This window comes from Seriola aureovittata, chromosome 22 (assembly GCF_021018895.1).
Source record: "Seriola aureovittata isolate HTS-2021-v1 ecotype China chromosome 22, ASM2101889v1, whole genome shotgun sequence".
NCBI lineage: Eukaryota > Metazoa > Chordata > Actinopteri > Carangiformes > Carangidae > Seriola > Seriola aureovittata.
The window spans coordinates 4,034,547-4,053,531 of NC_079385.1; the positions used below are offsets into that span (position 1 = coordinate 4,034,547).

General features: G+C 43.2%; 1 protein-coding gene across 11 annotated transcripts in view; it reads left to right on the forward strand.

Annotated features, from left to right (window-relative positions):
- Positions 1 to 18,985, forward strand: part of nav3 (neuron navigator 3) — a 448,944-nt gene that overhangs the window by 238,151 nt on the left and 191,808 nt on the right. For 3 of the 11 annotated variants that reach the window (XM_056367402.1, XM_056367410.1, XM_056367412.1), the window contains exon 1: positions 4,155 to 4,700. The exons of 2 other annotated variants lie outside the window; for them this stretch is intronic. In XM_056367402.1, the coding sequence (XP_056223377.1) occupies positions 4,443 to 4,700 (258 nt within the window). In that variant the 5' untranslated portion in view covers positions 4,155 to 4,442. Of the gene's footprint in view, positions 1 to 4,154; positions 4,701 to 18,985 lie in introns of those variants that run through there. 6 more of the 11 variants (XM_056367399.1, XM_056367401.1, XM_056367400.1 and 3 more) reach the window with 3 other exon arrangements.

Below are 18,985 nucleotides of genomic sequence, written 5' to 3' on the forward strand. Positions count from 1 at the left end.
GTTGCACACGGGTGAATGTGGTTGTAGCATTTCAATCCGGTCTTAAGCTTTCAGATCAGTGGTATGAGTTGCTTTACGGCACGAACGCCACTCATGCCAGGCAGCAGGAAAGCACCAGGTAATCTGAAGCATAGAGAGGCCATCCTGCCAAAGGCCTTTGGTGAATAATGTATTTCAAGACAAAAAGAAGGCACGTGCAGTTATCTCCCTTTGTAGAAGACGATGGGTAAGAACCCTCGCTTGCTCACACAAAGCAATTCTACTACTGATTGCTTGTAGAGATCCTTAGTCTTCAGTTTTTTTTGATAACTTTGAGTTTTTGATCGACTGTTGCTTATTACTTACAACCCTAGCGCACATCAATCGGAACAACATCTATGTTTTGATTGGTCGGAATTCAAAATACATGTCAGTAACATACCTGCCAACCCCCGGGGAGTCTCCCATATTTCGAGGTAATCTCCCGGCGCCCTCCCGTTTTGCAGTTTCTCCCAGGAGACCCTCAACCTTCATTATAAATAATCTTCATCCACACAGCCATACGTTTTATGTTTGTCTAAAAACCCTACTCCGGAAAAATGTCTTCAAACCTAAATGTTGGCAGGTTTGCAGTTATTTGGGGGGTAGAAAGGACTTACCTGCTTTCCTGCAAATATATTCAGCTTCATCTTTGTTCATTCTGTTTCATTTCACATTTCTTTAGACGTGCAGCACCAGAATGTGTCCAAACTTGCGACCGGTACTGTATATTGTCTTTTAAATTCAGTTTGCCGTGGATTCGTTCTCGTCTTGATTGTGACGACTCAGACGAGGTGGTCTCGCCTGCAGCTCCACTGATTGCTTTGCAGTCTGTCTGCCACATGTTTTGAAATATTACTCAAAAGTTGAGGAACTCAGCACACACTCCGAGCATTTAATCTCCTTTTGTCAACATCTTCCTCCCATTGATATCCATTCCATTCTTCACCTCACCCTGTTCTCAACATTTCAACCGTGACACAGTTGGCCGTGCCACTATTTTTAGAGAAGTGGTCGGCCCGTGTTAGCCAAACATAAGGGCGCTGACCTGCCCAGCTTGGTTTGTGCGGGTGGAAGTGAACCTGAGATCTCCTCCGCTGGTGTTGACTTTGGAAAGCCTCACTGTTGTTAAACGAGGAACTTTCGGCGCTGTATTACAGTGGTGGCCTTTTTACATGCAGGTAGCTGAGGCGCTCTCGTTCCTACTGTGCAATTATTTTTGCTGTGTAAGGTGATTATCTCCAGAAACCGACGCAAAACAGGAGGAAGTAAGAGGCTTTCTTAAAATCTCCCTGAGGTTTTGGGTGTAAGCTTATTTGGACTCAGCACCCCCCGGGAAGGGACCTCGTCAGAAACGGGCTTCCCGACAGTTGCAGGCGGCCCTGGGAAGTTTGGACGCTCGCCAAATGTGCTCCGATTCGTGTAACTCGGCAGGCAGCAGCAGTCGGAGTCGGAGTTGGACCCATGCCATTCATTCACGTGGTATCCTGTTGTTTTAGGCTTGTCATGATAGCCCCTGGTGCATGATTGAAAACATGTTGGAGTAGCTGGTACTATTCTGTGGCAAGGGGGGGAAGCAGTGTCCCTATTAAGGCAATTGACTGTCAAAGGCACTGAAGCAGCATGAAAGAGCAGTGTGTTAAATAGTCATGTCATACTTAACTGATTTCTATAAGGCTTTTTTTCACCCTGACATTTGACCTTCAAAAGAAAAGAGAGGGAAACTGCCCATCATCTGTTTGGTGGATGATGATACATTTTAAGGTGTTTTGATTTCTGTGGTAAGGTCACATTTGTGAGGTTTTGGTATGATTTGTTTGGTTTTCCTTCCTCTGCTTTTTTTTTTTTTTTTTTTTTTTATTGGACGGTGCCGTGTTAAAAAGTTCCGGTTTGCCGTGACACCACAACGTGCCCCTCCAACTCCAGCACATCTCCTCGCCTCTCTAAACTGAACCAGATGGAGCCTTTCCATATAAAACTTTCACTCCCTTTTATGTCTTGCACAAAGCAGGGAGCCATTAGAAGAAAAAAAAAGAGGGGGGGGTTTACATGTTATATTGTGTCCAGTTAATGAAGTCCAAATGCAGTAAGACTCATCTGTGTCTCACAAAACAAAACATTTGATAGAACACATACAGCTCCCAACGCTGAGTACGATCATAGTCTTTGAAGAAATCCTCTGTCACTGATTCATATCTGTCCTGTATTAATCCTGCTGTCAGCCCTTTCTCTAATGTTACAAACACCCTATTAATACGCTGTAACACCCAACTCAACCGGTCAGAGAACAATGCTCTAAACACTTCAAAACTCCACTGATCAAAAGAAGCACTAGAAGAGATTTACTGTAACGCTCAGTGTGTCAAACGCTGGGGTCATGTTGTTTGAAGGAGAGTGGACTTTTTTTTTTTTTTTTTTTTTTTTTTTTTTTTTTACAGTGGTTGTCATGTTTGTGGGAGATGCTGTCAGCCTCCTGCTGTCCACACCAGTGATATACATTGATTCAGTGTCTGTTTCTTGTTACACACAAGCAGCCTGAAACCAATTTTGTGGCTGCTTCCAGCAGCTGTTCACCATTGCCAATTTGGTTCCTTCAAGTTAAGATATTTCACACACTTTCACCAACCATTAATAATCTACAGCATCAACAGTGTTGGGAGAGTCACTTAAGAACTAATTAAATTCATCATTACACATTACTCATTGAAAACACTTTGCTAATTACTCAAATGTTATATACTCTGCTGTATATCACTCTGCTGTCAAATGTCAGCAGCATCAAAGACGCCTTAAACAACTCCAAACCCTCCACACCCACACGTCGCATCCTTTGTATCTAGACCAAAAAGAGACCAAACTGATATCAATCCTCCATCCCACCTCCAGTAACACAGCCACCAAGCTGACTCTCGAATGTCAAAGTGCCGGTATTGCTAACACTACGAGTTACTGAATAAAGTAATCACATGACTGTAACAAGTTACTAAGTAAAGCATTACGGAGTCGGACAAATGTGGATAATATTACACACTTTCAAATAGTTTCTCCTTGGAGACCTTCTCAGTGTTACTCTACTTTCTTACCTCTGCACACTTGGACATTTGCTGCATCTCAGATTCCCCCTTTCGAAATGTTACAAAAACTGTCGGCTGTAGCCGCCCAGTTCCGACATCGGAAAAGGTCCGGCTTTTTGAAAACTCTCTGAACGCCCGACAAGCACTTGGAAGCAAACTGAGGCCCTGACATCACTGGATTGTCTGGATATGAGCAAAGGTCTCCAGGATTCATTTGTGTGTAATGGATCCAGCCAGTGTCTGAGTCATTAACATATATACTGAAGTATGGATGAAGGTATAATATAAATATTTATGAATACCAACCAAAAATAAGCAGAAATTGAATATCATTTCGCAATACATATGTATGTGTATATAATACGCACATGTATGAGGCTGGTGTGTTTTATGCTGCAGTGTCCCTATCAGGAGGAATAAAAAAGAAAGGCAGAGAGTGAGTGTGGCCAAGAGTCACTCAGACACAGTCCAGTCTCAGGCAACGAGCAACCACTGCAACAGTTGAGCTACAGCAATAACTTCAGTGTGGTACCTGATTAAAAGTTTGCTTTTTTTTCCTAATAAAGACACCTCCAACCTCGTCCGCCAGCTGTTCATACTGGAATTTTCCTTTTCTTATTTCAACGCTTTAAGATTTCCTTATTATGTACAACTCTTAGGGCTTTTTCCCCTCTCACATTTTTACTATTGCTCTCATGGAAGGGAGGGGCAGCTCCAGATGTAGACAGAGAGAGAGCGTCTATTTCCAGTGTTCAGTGTTAGCGTGAGCAGAGAGAGAGAGAGAGAGAGAGGGGGACAGAGAAAGAGAGCTGTTTTGACAGTTGTGTTGGGGAACACTGAACACACACACCCACACACACACACAAACACACAGACACACACACACACACTCAGCCAGGTCTCTGTAATCACGGTTTTTGCCGAGTGGTGGTTATACCTTCCAGAGGAGTTCACGCCCCCTTGAACTGTTTTGGCTGACTTTGTGGTGTACACTTCTGACAGTGAGCGAGTGAGGGAGAGAGGGAGAGAGTGAGGGAAGGGGAGGGAGCAGTGTTGCTTGTGGGAGGAGAAGCAGGAGGGAGTGAGCTGGAGGAAGGAGAAGCCCTCTCAGTTTCTGTGAGCCCTGCTTGCTGTAGGCTACAGAATGAGCGCAGTTGCTTTCCTCTCAGTCTGAGAGGCAACTGCTGTTTTTTTTTTCTTTTTCTTTTCTTTTTTTTTTTTAGTTTTTCCTTCCGTTCCAGTGCCAGACATCAGTGGGAGACTCTGCAGATTTGTTTCCCCTTCCCTCACAGTACTTTTCTGGACCTCTCTCCCCCTCCTGTGTTATTATTTTTGTGCTTGGGAAGTACCATGCCGGTGGTTGGCGTAGCCTCCAAGCTCAGGCAACCCTCCACAGTGGGCACGAAACCGGTGCACACGGCTCTCCCCATCCCCAGCGCGGTCAGAGCGGCCGCCTCACAGGGCTACATGGCCCGGCAGCAGGAGCTCAGGGCAGGTGAGGGCACCCCGGGGCTCTCCTGCCAGCTGTCAATCAAGTCTGATTACCAGCAGGAGAGGACACCTGAAGGGAAGTCCAGAGCTGAGACGGAGGAAAGCAAGATCTGCAAGGTTAGTGGAGACACACACACTCTTGCTGTGTGTGTCTGTGTGTGTGTCTGTGTGTGTATAGGAAGCGTAGTGACGCTCCACAGGTGTCAGGGGTGAGCGAGCCAGCAGTGTCTCTCTGTCTGTCTCTGTCTGTCCCGCTGGTTTCCTCCATCGGGCTTTGCGCAGGTGTCTGGCCTCGCTCTGGGCACGAGCACACGCGAATGACTCATGTGTGAGATGATGTCGCTGGTTTGTGATCATCAGAGAAGAGGGGAAACTAGATGACTAACGTATCACTGGCAGTGTATTACCTCATCCTGCTGCCCATTCACTCTGTATATAATTTACTAATGTGTGTGTGTGTGTGTGTGTGTGTGTGGAATGGAAAGTTCAGGGATTGTGTGTGTTGGAGTATTTAGTGAAGACTATTAAGATCCCCACCTGTGAAGTGAACCGTGTCAGCTCCTCTGTGGGGTTGGAGACTAATACAGAGGTAATGTGCTACCTGAGAAGCCCCACAGATGAGGGGAACATGCCCCCCCTCCCCATCCTGTCTCCTGATGCAGGGTAATATTTCAGATAGATTACCAGTGTGCCCCCCTCGCTCCCAGACTATATTCTCAATATCTCCAACAGCGTCAAAATGTTGCAGATGGTTTAATGGACGCACAGAGATCATTGTTAAGTGCTTCGCCATACTAAACTCCGTCCGTGCCAAGTTCTTTCCTTTTTGCAGAAATGTTTGGCTCAGGTTCTTCAGGCTGCAGCAGAGAAGGCGGGGTAGGTCCAATCTTGAGGAGGAAGGAGTTTTCAAAACTCCCCGCCAAATAGTTTCAGCGGCGCCTCGGCCCGTCCCACATCCAGAGCTGTCAGAGCACAAACTGAAACTTTCCTGTTTGGCCGGTTGATCTCTCCCCCCTCCCCTTCTCTCCTCTCCGCCCGCTGCTGCCTCTTTCTACCGTTACAAGACTTCCTGACAGAGACAAAAAAAAAAAAGAAAAGATTCCCTGACCCTGATTCTTTTTCTGGCTCTCAGACTTCTGATACTGAACAAAGCTGCTGATTTTCCTCGTGACCCAGAGGAAACATGGGCAGAAGACATCAAAGCATGGGTCAGCGCTCCCCTGCCTCTAAATCCTCCCAGCATGTCCGTGACTGAGTCCAAATCGCCTGCAGGGTGATTATGAGAAGGGTGTGTGTGTGTGTGTGTGTGTGTGTGTGTGTGTGTGTGTGTGTGTGTGTGTGTGTGTGTGTGTGTGTGTGTGTGTGTGTGTGTGTGTGTTTCATCATTAACCTGCTGCTGAACTGGCAACTTTAGCTTGACTTTCAGCTTGTTAACGCAACTGGGTTCTTAAAAACCTCCTGTTTGGTCCATTAAAAGTAGCTGTTAGAGTTTGAGGAAGATGAAGCTGAAGACCAATGTGTCAGCATCCATCTCCCATCATGCTCTGAGAACTAAACCTTTCATGCAGGTTGTATCGGACCTTCCCTCTCAACTAGTATGTACAACTTGTTTGACCTTTAATTCATTACAGTCCATTTTCTTCAAGCTCCTCTGTAGCAGACTTGCTGCAGTTACACTGTGGCTCTGACCTTTGCCCTGCTTCTGCTTTCTAAGACTATTCTCATGCTCTTATTGATGGAGCATCAGCTAAATTGCCTGACATGTACAATCACTGGACCTCTGTAACAGTCCCTGTCGTTGGAAAGCATGGGGGAGGCAGGCAGAAAAGCCCTGCCTGTCCCAGCCTGTCGGTGTGGGTGAGGAATGGGTGGTATGGAAGGGGTAATTAGTCTGTCTAATTGTGTTGTGTAGTCCCTTAAGAGCTTTACTCTCTGGGTTTTCAGAGGAAAACAGGCAGAGGAGGAGGAGGAGGAGTAAACGCTGTCATTACTCCTTTACGTTCACCAGCACTCCTTGTTTAGTGTGGAGTCCTATTATCAAGCGGGATCAAGCGTAGGACTGTGTGTGTGTGTGTGTGTGTGTGTGTGTGTGTGTGCATGCGTGTAGTGCATGACTGCATGCTTGTTTGCACACATGCCCCCCCTCATATACATACAGTAGTGCCAGCATGTGTTGGCTTGTTTGCCTGAGGTTAAACATCCTAACCTGAGTGGTGTTTGCCAAAGTATGAATGACTTTAGTTAGTTAGTGGTGGTGGAAAATTCCACCTGTCTGCTCAATAAAGAGGTGAATAGTAAAAAGAGTATTTGTCCCATGTTATAATGGCCTCAGCATGGAGCTACTGTACCCACTGCCTGCAGAACGATTATGACACAAGTGCAAGAAAAATAAATGAGGGCTCAGCGTTAAGGACAGAGGAAGAAGGGATTTGTTTTCTCTTTGCTGTGGTGTTTGCAGAAGACAGCAGGCCTGATGTTGTTTTGCGCAAAGCCAAGGAGGAAGTCCAAGTGAATCTTAAGACAAGCTCCGCTGAAACAAATCCGATCCGTAGCTCAGCCCGAAGTTGAAGGCTGAAGGCCCAACTGCTGCGTTGGGACTTAGATGTTTCACATTTAACACACGTCGCCCTGGTGGAAGAAGCGCCGCTGCTCATTGAATGTCTGCTGCCAGGGGAAGCGCGCAGAGCCGATGCTACCGGGGTGTGTAACGGTGTATAAAGGGCACAAGCAGGCTAGACGAGGTTAATGTTGGACACCATTCAGAATCAGTTGTGCCTGATCTCAGCAGTATTATGACAGTCCACTTTTACTGTGTGAAGATAATCCCACGTGGATCAGCACAGCAGGCTACACCTAGTTTCATGGGAGTGTCTTTAAGTTGTGTCTGGGTTTGTGTGAGCACAGGGATGTGTTAACTTACTGTAGATACTGCAGAGCTCAACCGAACATGATGCACAGCTGTCGGGTTTGGGAATACAGTGTATATTGCCTGAACTATTGACTGCATTTAGTTAACTTGACTAATCTAGCTATTAATATAATGCATTTAACCACTTGCACATGGTCTACAACTATCAACTGTCAAGATATTATTACATTAATTAGTGTAGTAGATGGTAATTGTGGATTGTTGTCACCATTAGGAAATTTGGTAATATGAAAAAAGTAGATATAGGTATATAGTTGATCATAAACTAACATGTACAATGTGCTGTGAGTTTATAACCTCCCTGGCTAACTTTGCATGACTGATGTTCACATGCCTCCAGTTTCTCTGGTGGTGTTGTGCAACACCTGCACTCTCATAATCCATCTATGACTCTTGGCTGTCAAGGATTTTCGGACTTCCCTTCCACGATGGAGACGAGAACAAGGCAAGACGTTCGCTCTTCCTGTTGTTCTCTCCCCTGACAGTTCATATCAGTCACCGCCTCTGGCTCTGCAGGATGACGAGCTTATCTGAGGCGACTGGGCTTTAATGAAGTGTCAACGCCATCGCCACCACTGATAGGGAATTATCTTGTGCATCAAGAGTTCTGGCAGCTGTCCAAATCAGGCCGCCCGGGGACTTTTGGGTAATTTACAGTTCTTTTTGAGATAGGGCTGAAAATTGCATCACACCTTTTTTTTTTCTTAAATATGCAGTATGGCAGAAGAACAAGTGATGTTGATTGTATTTATCTTCGTTTATGCTTGAAGAATTCCATGGGTGCTTATGGGATTTACCTAAAGTTATGTCTGTTCAGTCCTTGATGCTTTCCAGCAAATGCCGTCTGATGCCTAAGTATCACATTTAAGTTTATGACGGTCAAGTGCAACCCTGTCTACTACTACAAATTATATTTCTATATAACTAAACTGTAACAACAAATAAGTTTTGTAGGAAACTTTATTGCACTTGGATGATGTTTTGTATAAAAGTAAAGAGGGTATCTTTTGATCTTGCTGTACAATATCCACTTGAAGTGACTGCAGCATTATTACACTTTTTCTATGGTAATGTTTGGGCTGGTTTAATACAGAAAAGGCTCACAGTGACTTTAGACACAAGCTTTTTATTTACATTTAACGAAAACCACAATCTATCCCTTACCTTAACTGAAGTGCTTTTGTTACCTAAACCTAGATGTGACTCTGGATGTGAACCCTGGTCTACATCCACCCCAGCCACCTCCTGGCAGTTATGCTACTGTTATTGAATGTAGTGCATAATTCATTAAAAAAAATTTAAAAAAAATTGCAGTTTAGTTGTGAAGGTAAATTCTCAGAGACAGGGTTGTCTAGCCTGCTCCTGTAACCTCTTTTTCTTTAGATTTTTGGTCCTAACCCTGAGAATATGGCCAATTAGTGGATTGAGTTCCTCAGAATGATGACATTTTGGTCAGGTCAGCTTCCAAACACCAGTTAGTTTAACATTTAGAGTCACACAAAAGTCCCACTTTTTATTGTGCACTTATTCTAACCCTAACAGTAAAATGTTTGGGAAACTCAAGCTGAGCTTTCTTTTTACAGGTCTCATAACTGTTTTTTATAAAACATAGAGAGTATAAAAAATACAATGGTTGTATAGGCTTAAAAAAACAATTAGGTGCAGGATTAATGCACAAGTACCTGAGGACTGATTTTGAAGTTATCTTTCTGTGCTGACAGTCTACGCTGTTATGCCCTCTCTTCTGTCTGGATGTGTGTTATCTCAGAAATGCAGCTCATTGTATACGTGTTGCAGGCTGCTATTTTAGCTGGCCTCTGATGTGGGAATGTTGCTCCTTGTGAATAACTACATACGTGTTTGCCGGAAGTGCAGCTTAGTGCCAAACACACTCACCCACTTAAAGAACAAAAAACATCCTGCCGATCCTCTCTCTCTCTCTCTCTCTCTCTCTCTCTCTCTCTCTCTCTCTCTCTCTCTCTCTCTCTCTCGTGTGTACATGTGGTGTGTACACTGAGGAGTAAGCAGAATAATTAGGGTCTATTGTTGTTTTATTTGTTTGTTTGTTTTGTGCAGCTCATACTCTGACCTGATAATCCTCAAGACAACAATATGGGTTGGTTCGAATTAAGAAAGTGAGGCAGAGTGCCTCAGGGAATAATGTTGGGGTCCAGTGAGTTTGAGTGAGTAGAATGTAAACAAACCTTTCTCTTTTCTCTGGGTGGGCCTGATGCTGCCTGTTTATCTTGTGTTCTGTCTCCCTCTTTCTACTTTTTTTTCTTCAGTTTTTTTGTTTTTCTGTTTGTATTTAGTGATATCTCCCCAGTTATGCACTTTATGTGTTATATAATTATAACTTATTTAAAATGAAATGATGAAAATAAAGATACATTAGGCTTCACATGCTACAAAACAGACTTATAGTTGCACACCTTAATCATGCCATTGATTTAGTGTGACATACAGCCTCTAATATTGAGCAAATATAAATGCATTTTGCATATAATCAGACTACTTTCATTTATAATCAACATTTATATTCATTAGCTCCATGACAGTGACGATTGCATCTTGTACTGAGCGTTTGAAGTGATGTGAAAGGGGAATATAAATAGGAAACTTGTAGAATATTCGATCATTTTTCTACCATCTATCTCCACAATGTTAGCATTTAACAGCTGTGCACAGCACTGGCCTACTTAACCTATGGAAAACTTCAGCAGTGATGCATTCATGATTCTGTCCAGCACATCAGTAGACAAAATGTGCTCTCTCTCTCTCTCTCTCTCTCTCTCTCTCTCTCTCTCTCTCTCTGTCTGTCTGTCTGGCTCTTGCCCAGCCCTTGCTCTTCCCCCTCGAGTGGCTCTGACACTGCTGAAACAACCGAGACAACACAGGGAGTGAAAGGGGGCCAACTTGTTCCAGTAGAGGGAGAGGCTGAGTGGGGTTGGAGGTGGGGGGGGGGGGGGTGTCTGAACGTGTCCTAGTCATGGGTGGTCTGACTTGCCGTGTGCCGGACTCCATATCTGGAAGAGAAGTTGTCGTTGTGAGGGAGGTGTGAAAGCTAACCAGCAGGAAGAGCAACGCTGCTATATTTGCACTTCTTCCAGCCAGCGAGGTCAGAGAGTGATCTTTAAAACACACTGTGATGAGCCTGGAGTGCTTGTTAGGCTTTCATCGATTCTAAAGTGCATTCTTGAAAAAGAAACTCCAACTTCAGTGAAAATGACGTGAGAGATGGCTCGAAAATTGCCTCGGTTAAAACTGCCGTAGTAGAAAGATGCAGCCCATGACTGTTACTTTATCATAGTCTCCATGTTCTTTCTGCTGCTCTGCAGTAGTTTGTCCCTGCAACTGTAGCAGCATTGCACTTGAAGGTCAACAAGTCTGTGGTCTGTTCAGCCAATCAGAAATAATGTGTTAACAGGGGAGTCCACCCCAGCTCACTTGGCCTGGTCCAAGTTGGAAACATGGCAGTGATTTTTGGTCTAACACATGATTTTGAACCATAAGATTATCAAATTAACCCAAGAAAAGTAACAAAAAATCAGATTAGGTTAACATATGTTGCAGTTGAATAACTACCACTCATGTGATTCGCTCCCATTTTTTGCATTAGTCCGTCCACTTCAGCAACATTCCCCCCACAGCGCTGAGATTTCTAAATGACCCCTGGGTCGAAATTGGGAAAATAGTTGAGACAATATTATGCTTTCCAGTGCTCGTTCTCCCTCGCTCTCCCTGTGCCTTTTGTCTTACACACAGTATTTCATTGCCTTTTGTGCCGCGGGGAGTCTGCTGTCGGGCCGTGGTGTTTAAATCTTGGAGTGAGAACACACAGAGCGGCTGGTGTTTACAGTACAGCCACACTGGTTAAAAATACCCTCCCCTGGAAGTACAGTCACAATGTTCACTCCAAAACACGAAGAAAAACAAGTTCAAGTACACAAGTTTAGCAGTGAAACATTTTTAGGTAGAAATCCATGAAGAAGATTCAGCAAAGGCTGAGGGTTCTTGTCGGAGTATCTTTCGTATAAAAGAAAAGATGACCCATTGTGACCTCACACTACCTTTTAATTGAATATTAAGCAACAGAGCGGAAGCTTAGAAGTTCATTATCTTCCTTAATGACACTTAAAGGTCCCATATTTTATTTTATTTTTTCTATTTTTTTTAATTTTTTTTTTTTATTTGAAGTATTGATCCATAATAAGAAGATATATTTGTGGTTTTAAGAACCAAAAACCATCTGAATGAACTGGTCAGTGAGTCAATCAGAAGAGAGGAGGCTCTGGGCCTCTCTTCTGATTGGCTGACTGTTTTCTGACTGATCTAATAAAAATATAACAGATTTCAGGTAAACACTCAGAGAAACCAAATCCTGCAAGGTTGGATAGTGGGTCCAGGTGGGCAGAGCTGTTACTGCTTTGTTATGTCATCACAAAGTTGCAGAAGTCCTGACGGCTGGTTTTAAGGCTCAGTTTCTGAATACAGGCTGTGTGCATTTCTCTGTGGACTGAGGCTTTCATACTTTCACAGTATTAATATAGAACCTAGACCTGCTTTATAATCAAACAACACATGGACATCTATCTTTATATAATATGGGACCATTGACATTGTGCATTTCATCTTGGTTTTTAGGTCTCCATTCTGTCTCTCTGACCTAAGGCTACATAATTCAACAAATAACAGATTAAAGCAAACAAAGCCACACACTGCATCGTACTGAGCTTCTCTCTCAAATGTTCTGTGTGTGAGGTATCGTGGCACTGAATGGAGGCAGGAAAAAGTATAAGCGTGTGCTTGTGCATGAAGGAAAGTAACCCTGCTCTCATGCAGAGGCTGGTATGGCACATAAACACATATAAACACACACACACTCGCACCAGGTCTTCTTCTAGTTCAAAGGTTGGCTTGCTAATGATCCAAGAGACGGATGCTTCACTTGTTTGTTGTTTAATACCATAAAAGAAGAAAAGCAAACACAGGAACAGATTTTATGTTAGACATGTATCTGATGCTGTAGAATCCCCTGCAGGATATTTGACTGTAGAAAGAGAAAGGGCTTTTAACTATAGGTCATCTTCTGGAGACCAGCACACCCACTTAAATACACAAAGATGCACAACTAACAGCTGGAGATGTTGGGAGTGCAAAAGTCCCATCGCAGTCACAGAACCTTTTCTCAAATACTGCAGAACTTTCGTTCAGTCCTCCAGGAATTTGTCAGTTTTGTTGCCTCTGTTAACATTTATGTAAGGCAAAGCAAGTTTATTCATATAGCGCCATTCAGGCACAAGGCAGTTTAAAGTGCCTTACAGAGGCATAGAAATACATTAAAGTGATAGTTCGGGTTATTTGATGTTGGGTTGTGTGAGGTACTGATCTATAGTCAGTGTATTACCTGCAGTACATTTAGATCAGCTCGTTAACAGTTGAGAGAAGCAGCAGGAGTACCGGTCCAGAAGCAGAGTGATGAGCTGCTGTGGACTTGGTTAGCAGAAAAAATGTGTTTTAGCCACTTAAAAACATGCCCATGCTAATACCAGTTCAAGTGTGCGCTTTATTTTGAATATTTTCACCACTTTATCATGCCGTCAAACAGCCCTTTACTTTGGAACTACAGTTTGTGAACCGCTGAACTACCGTATTCAAATAACCCAAACTATCACTATAAGAATAAGACATTAAGATGACATTAAAATTGCATTTAAAAGGCGATCAAAAAAAGAATCAAAAGCAAAAACAAGCAAATGAACAGTTAAAGATTAAAAATAGGTTATGTATTTAATGTATTGGTACACTGCAGCTTTAAGCTCTGATTTAACTGAGCTGACCTCAAGTGTTCATGAAGCTTGTTCCACCTTTGTGGAGCATAGAAAACTAAAAGTTGCTTCACTTTGCTAGGTTTTGATTCTGGGAACACTGAATAAACCGGTCCCAGATCACCTGAGGGGTCTGAATGCTTCATAACATACAAGTAAATCAGAGACGAGACACGTTAGTACTTTATAGACCAGTAGTAGCATTTTAAGATCTATCCTTTGACGCACAGGAAGTCAGTGATTTAAGGACCTGTGTGATGTGCTCTACTTTCTTGGTGTTAGTGATGAATCTGGGAAGATACCGTTACAGTGGTCTAGCCTGCTGGAAATAAATGCATGAACAAGAGTTTGTGTATCTTGTTCTCATTTCTTGCTTTGTTTTTAAGGTGGAAGGATGATTTTTGTCTTCATGTGTCTGTCTTTTAGCGTCAAGGTGAGAACTGACTTTTCATCTTTCTTCTAAGAATTGTTTGTATTAGTCGCACTGGATAGTGATATCAGACTAATCTAAAGTTTAAAGATACCACTGTACATACATTGACACACACTGCGTACATACACACACATTAACTTTATAATATCGGAGAAGCTAAGCACATATCTTAAGTAACCGTGAATAGTTATATTAAGGGCAGGAGCTGCCTTAAAGGAATAGTTCAATATTTTGGAAATTCTGACTTCCTGGACACTGTGAGGTTCTTAAGCAACCAGCTGAGACTCCAGGAAGTCACTGCCTCGGCAGAAGAAGCTCCAGCATGTAACTTCCTGAAAACTATAAATTGTCATTTTACTCCTTGTGGTTCTTGCATGGATTAAAGGGAAACTGGAGTACGACTGTATATGTGACAAAAGTAGTATAAAGCCGATAGTGTAGAGCCGTGTGAAGTCTCAGTGATTGGACTTGGACTTAGCCTGAAGGCTACAAGTCTGAAAATCTGGGGATGTGAGAGAGAGAGAAGTGAACTTACCAGACCAGATCTCTGCTTGAGGCTAGTGCCTGCAGGCTACATTAGCGGCTACTAATGTAACACATCCGAATCTCCGATCACACTTCCGCCAGACAGGTTGCATTATGGGTAATACAGTAGGTCTTGATAGGGAAGATGAATGGTCCACTGTAAGTCTGACAGTGTTGTAGCGCCATGTGAAACAAACAGGATGTAACATGTTAATAAGTAAGCTAAGCGGTAGAGATACTGGGAGGCTGTTGTTTTAGTAGGATACTATAAGGTCGTAGGAGAGAGACATACTCACCTATACAAACACACACTGACACACAGGCAATGTTTTGAGTATGTAGTGGCAGATCATCTTTACCTCCATTTGACTCTCTTTAGCTGTCTGTCAGCAGTCTCTCTGTCTGCTCTGTTTTCTTAGCGTCCCCCTCTCTCCTTCCTTTATTCCCCCTCAATCCCTCCTTTTCACATCTTCCCAGCACTTCTTTTTTTCCCCCTCCGTCTCCTGTCACCGTCTTGCTGCTCGTTCCCATTCCCAGCATTCCTCTCTGAGTACTTCCCTGGCCTCAACCTTTCTGACTGGAGTCTTTTCTCTTATTCCACTCCCTCCAACTCACTTACTGCTATTTTCCTTTGACCTTTACCCCCCCTCTTATTTTTGTATCCTTTTTTTCCATCCTTTTCACCATCATGCTCCACCCTCCACCTCTCTTATTTTTGCTCTATCTTTTCCTCTGTGATATTTATAATGAGAAAAGCAGCAGGAGAGAGTTAACACACACCTGGCCCAGTTCTGTCTCCCCGGCTGTCACAGATAACCTTTCCTCTGCTGAACGAATAGGTCACCCTCTTCTCTTCTCTCCTCTCCTCTCCTCTTCTCTTCTCTCCTCTCCTCTCCTCTCCTCTTCTCTCTCTCCTCTCCTCTCCTCTCCTCTTCTCTTCTCTCCTCTCCTCTTCTCTTCTCTCCTCTTCTCTACCTGTGACCTCGGCAGCTGCAAGGCAACATCTGGGAAAGCCAAAACAACCGGTGTCAAAAGTGTCCAACCAAGCATGGACAGGAAGCAAACATGCTAACACATCCTGTAACACACGCTAACAAGGGCATGCTCCCTGTGTGTGTGTGTGTGTGTGTGTGTGTGTGTGTGTGTGTGTGTGTGTGTGTGTGTGTGTGTGTGTGTGTGTGTGTGTGTTGTGTGTGTGTGTGTGTGTGTGTGTGTGTGTGTGTGTGTGTGTGTGTGTGTGTGTGTGTGTGTGTGTGTGTGTGTGTGTGTGTGTGTGTGTGTTGTTTTGAGTCTTGCAGGGAGAATGATTGCTGATGTTACGAGTCAGGCGAGCGGTCTCTGTGGTATTGACTCACGGCTTACACAGCAGCGGCAGTAGATCACTAGCTATCAACATGATTACTGGGTTTCCAAGGAGAGGTGGGGTTAGATAGAGTAATGGTAACTATACAGTCATATACATTTAACTGTACAGGCTCAGAGCGCAGATATGTCCCCATACTTTTTTAAAGGTTGTTGTTTCCAGCTGGAAGAAAACAGTGTTAATCACAGTTTACTGTAAACAAGGTCCTCGTGAAGCAGGCACCACACATAATATGCTTCTGGTAATAGAAATTCAAACATGAATGAGCTGTTGATGATACAAAAAACAAAAGAAGCAACAGCTTTTATGCTGCAGGTGGTATTTCTTTAAATTAGATTTTTTTTTAAATGAAAAACGAAAAGTAATGAAAGTCACAGCTGTTTGAATAAGCTGATGTATAAGCTGATCCTAGATCCACAGTTCATGTCATAATAATCATACAGTCATACAAGGAAACAAGGGTTAAGACAAGTACACATTATACATTTTGTTTGTACTAAAGTAGTATGTCAACTATTATTGTATAATTTATAATATGATCTCACAATCAATTAAGTAACTTAAAGTTACCATATTGTACGAATTGATATTTCCATGTGTAGTTTGATTATAGATCAGGTCTAGGTTATATATCAATACTGTGAAAGTATCAAAGTGCTCAGTCCACAGAAAAATGCACACAGCCTGTATTCAGAAACTGAGTCTTAAAACCAGCCGTCAGGACTTCTGTAACTTTGTGATGTCACAACAAAGCAATCACCACTCTCAGCCATGCCCCAAGCCCCACCCACCCCAGGATTTGGTTTCTCTGAGTGTTTACCTGAAATCTGCTGTGTCTTTATTGGATCAATCAGAAAACAGTCAGCCAGTCTCAATCACTAAGATGGTTTTTGGTTCTTAAAACCACAAATGTATCTCCTTAAGGATCATCACAGGAGAAGTGTAAAATATGGACCCTTTAAAGTTGTTGCTCAAATAGTAATCAGTATTTTTATAATTAAACACCATGACGATTTCACAATGTTTCCGAACATGGAGATAAATAGTTGTGTTTTTATTTGGGATGGATGAACTTCGACATGTGCTGATGTTTGCAAGTTTGAATCCCAGAGGAGAAACACTCATCTCCCATCACGTGGGTACGCTACATTTGAGCAAAACTTCATCTCCAGTTGCTCCTCAGTAAAACGAGAAAAAAGAGTTGTGGTTGCAGTTGGTAGTTCCCAGGTGTGAATGTTTGTAGCAGCATGAAAGTGAAACAGAGTGCTGCTGAAAAACAGCATCAATCATCCATCCCTGAGTTACATTTAAGGCCTGACTATGGGATGTTTTTGATAAATAAATAGAAAACACAAACCAACCCTCAGACGCAGATGGCAGGATGAAAAGCTCGCTCTGGTGGGATACTGGGTGGTGGTTTGTTGCTGTACCCTCCCTTGGCACAAGCTTTTACAGGGCGCTTAACAGAGCGAGCACACATGTTTTTTTGGAGCGGTTAGCCCTCACATTTAGACTCATCATTACCCACAACCAGCGTCTATGTTCTCATTATTTTTCCACTTTTTTTTTTTTTCTCAATCCAGACATGTAGGTTTTCCTTATTTTCTGCATTTTGCATGTGCATGCCTTATGTAAGAGCCAATAAAATGCCAAATGGAAATCATTACACTTTCTCATATATTTCTGTATGTTTACTCTGAGCAGCGAGGGATTTTCTTGCATGCATTTCATGGAATCTTTCATTCAAATTGCCTCACAATACCATGTGTGCATGTTTAACATGGGTGGCCTCTGTTAGGTCAAACCCCCAACCCTTGCACCTTACTCTACCTGAATTTAAAATGTTGAAATCTGAGAGATCATTCTGAAATGCAATATATCTGTCAGTTTGTCTTTCTACTATCATCATGGCAGTGCTGGACACTGATGTACATGCCTCTCGAAAGTTTACGGTTGTGGAAAGATCATGCAGGTCAAGGCAGACTCAGTGATCCTAACGCACTCATGAGATCATCGGCTGACTCAGTGGTGCGTGACCCCTCCAGCCTCTGGACAGTCTGCAGAGCATTATGGCAGCATTTGATGTGTCCATGGCCTTTTGGTAACAGTAAATGGAGTGTGAAACTGCATGTTGCAAAGTTGCAACTGGAGCCTTGTGGGTGCACGTCTGTGTCTGTGCGTCTGTGTCAATAAAAGTGAAACGAAATGAAATGAGGTTTTTACAGTAATATAAATTATAAAGCAGTTTTTCAGTAGTGGGAGGTTTGGTGGTTCGGTGGTCTCGCAGCGAGGAGAACTTGGACTGAATCCCTGGCCCTGGTGCTTTCTGTATGTGGTGTGCCTGTTCACACCGTGTTCATGTGTGTGGAAGAGACTCATCATACGTATGATTCTACAACACACTTAATGGCATCACACTGAGTTTTCCACAGACCCACCACAATTTGGAAAAGAAAATGAGAAAGTGATTATAAGTAGATGCACTGACAAATAATTTTAGTTGACTTTATGTGTGGTCTTGACTCCATGTTTTGGAAAGCTAGGTCTTAATGATCCACATCTGTCCCACAGTAGTCCTACTGTACTCCACTGTCCTGGTATTGCTCTTCCTCTGGGCTGCAGGTGGACCTCTTTTTCACCAAAGCACAAAACAGCTTGCTATTAAAAAAAAAAGTCATTTCCGCCTCAACATCACAACCTTATAGCGTCTGCAGTTCCACTATATTACGTTTGCCTATAAAGTATATTAACTGCCATTAATGAGTGTTAAACATGAACCACTGGCCCTTGACAGCGTCTCAAGAGATGGGGAGCTGAAGTCTAATTCCACCCTCCCCTGTCGCTTTTTCTCTTCCCTCCTTCCTCCGCCTCCCTCCATCAGCCTCCCTCCATCAGCCTCCCCACATGGCCAACAAAGCTCTGCTGTTCTGGGCCGGAGCAAGTTTTCTCACAGGATAAGTCTCCTGACACACATTGGAGTTTGGTTTTATTTACTGGCTGCTGTTGTTGTTAATCCCACGTGAAAGCTCAAACTCGCTTTTAACAACCTTGGGTTTTTTTTTCTCATTGATGCATCCTCTGAGCCCTTTTTGGCGCTCTGCTCATTTCCTCTCCCAACTCAGCAGCCTTGATTGTTGTCATTTAAACTAGCAGTGGGTTTGTTGAATTGCATCTGCAATGATGACAGTGGCACTGCTAAAGCTAACGCCCAGAGGGAGTCCGGGAAATATCTTCTCTGTCCCTGTTGGTGAATACTAGTTACTGTTTAAGATTAATTCTTTGGCATAATCTTCTTAATAGTGAAATAACCCTCCTCACATGGTA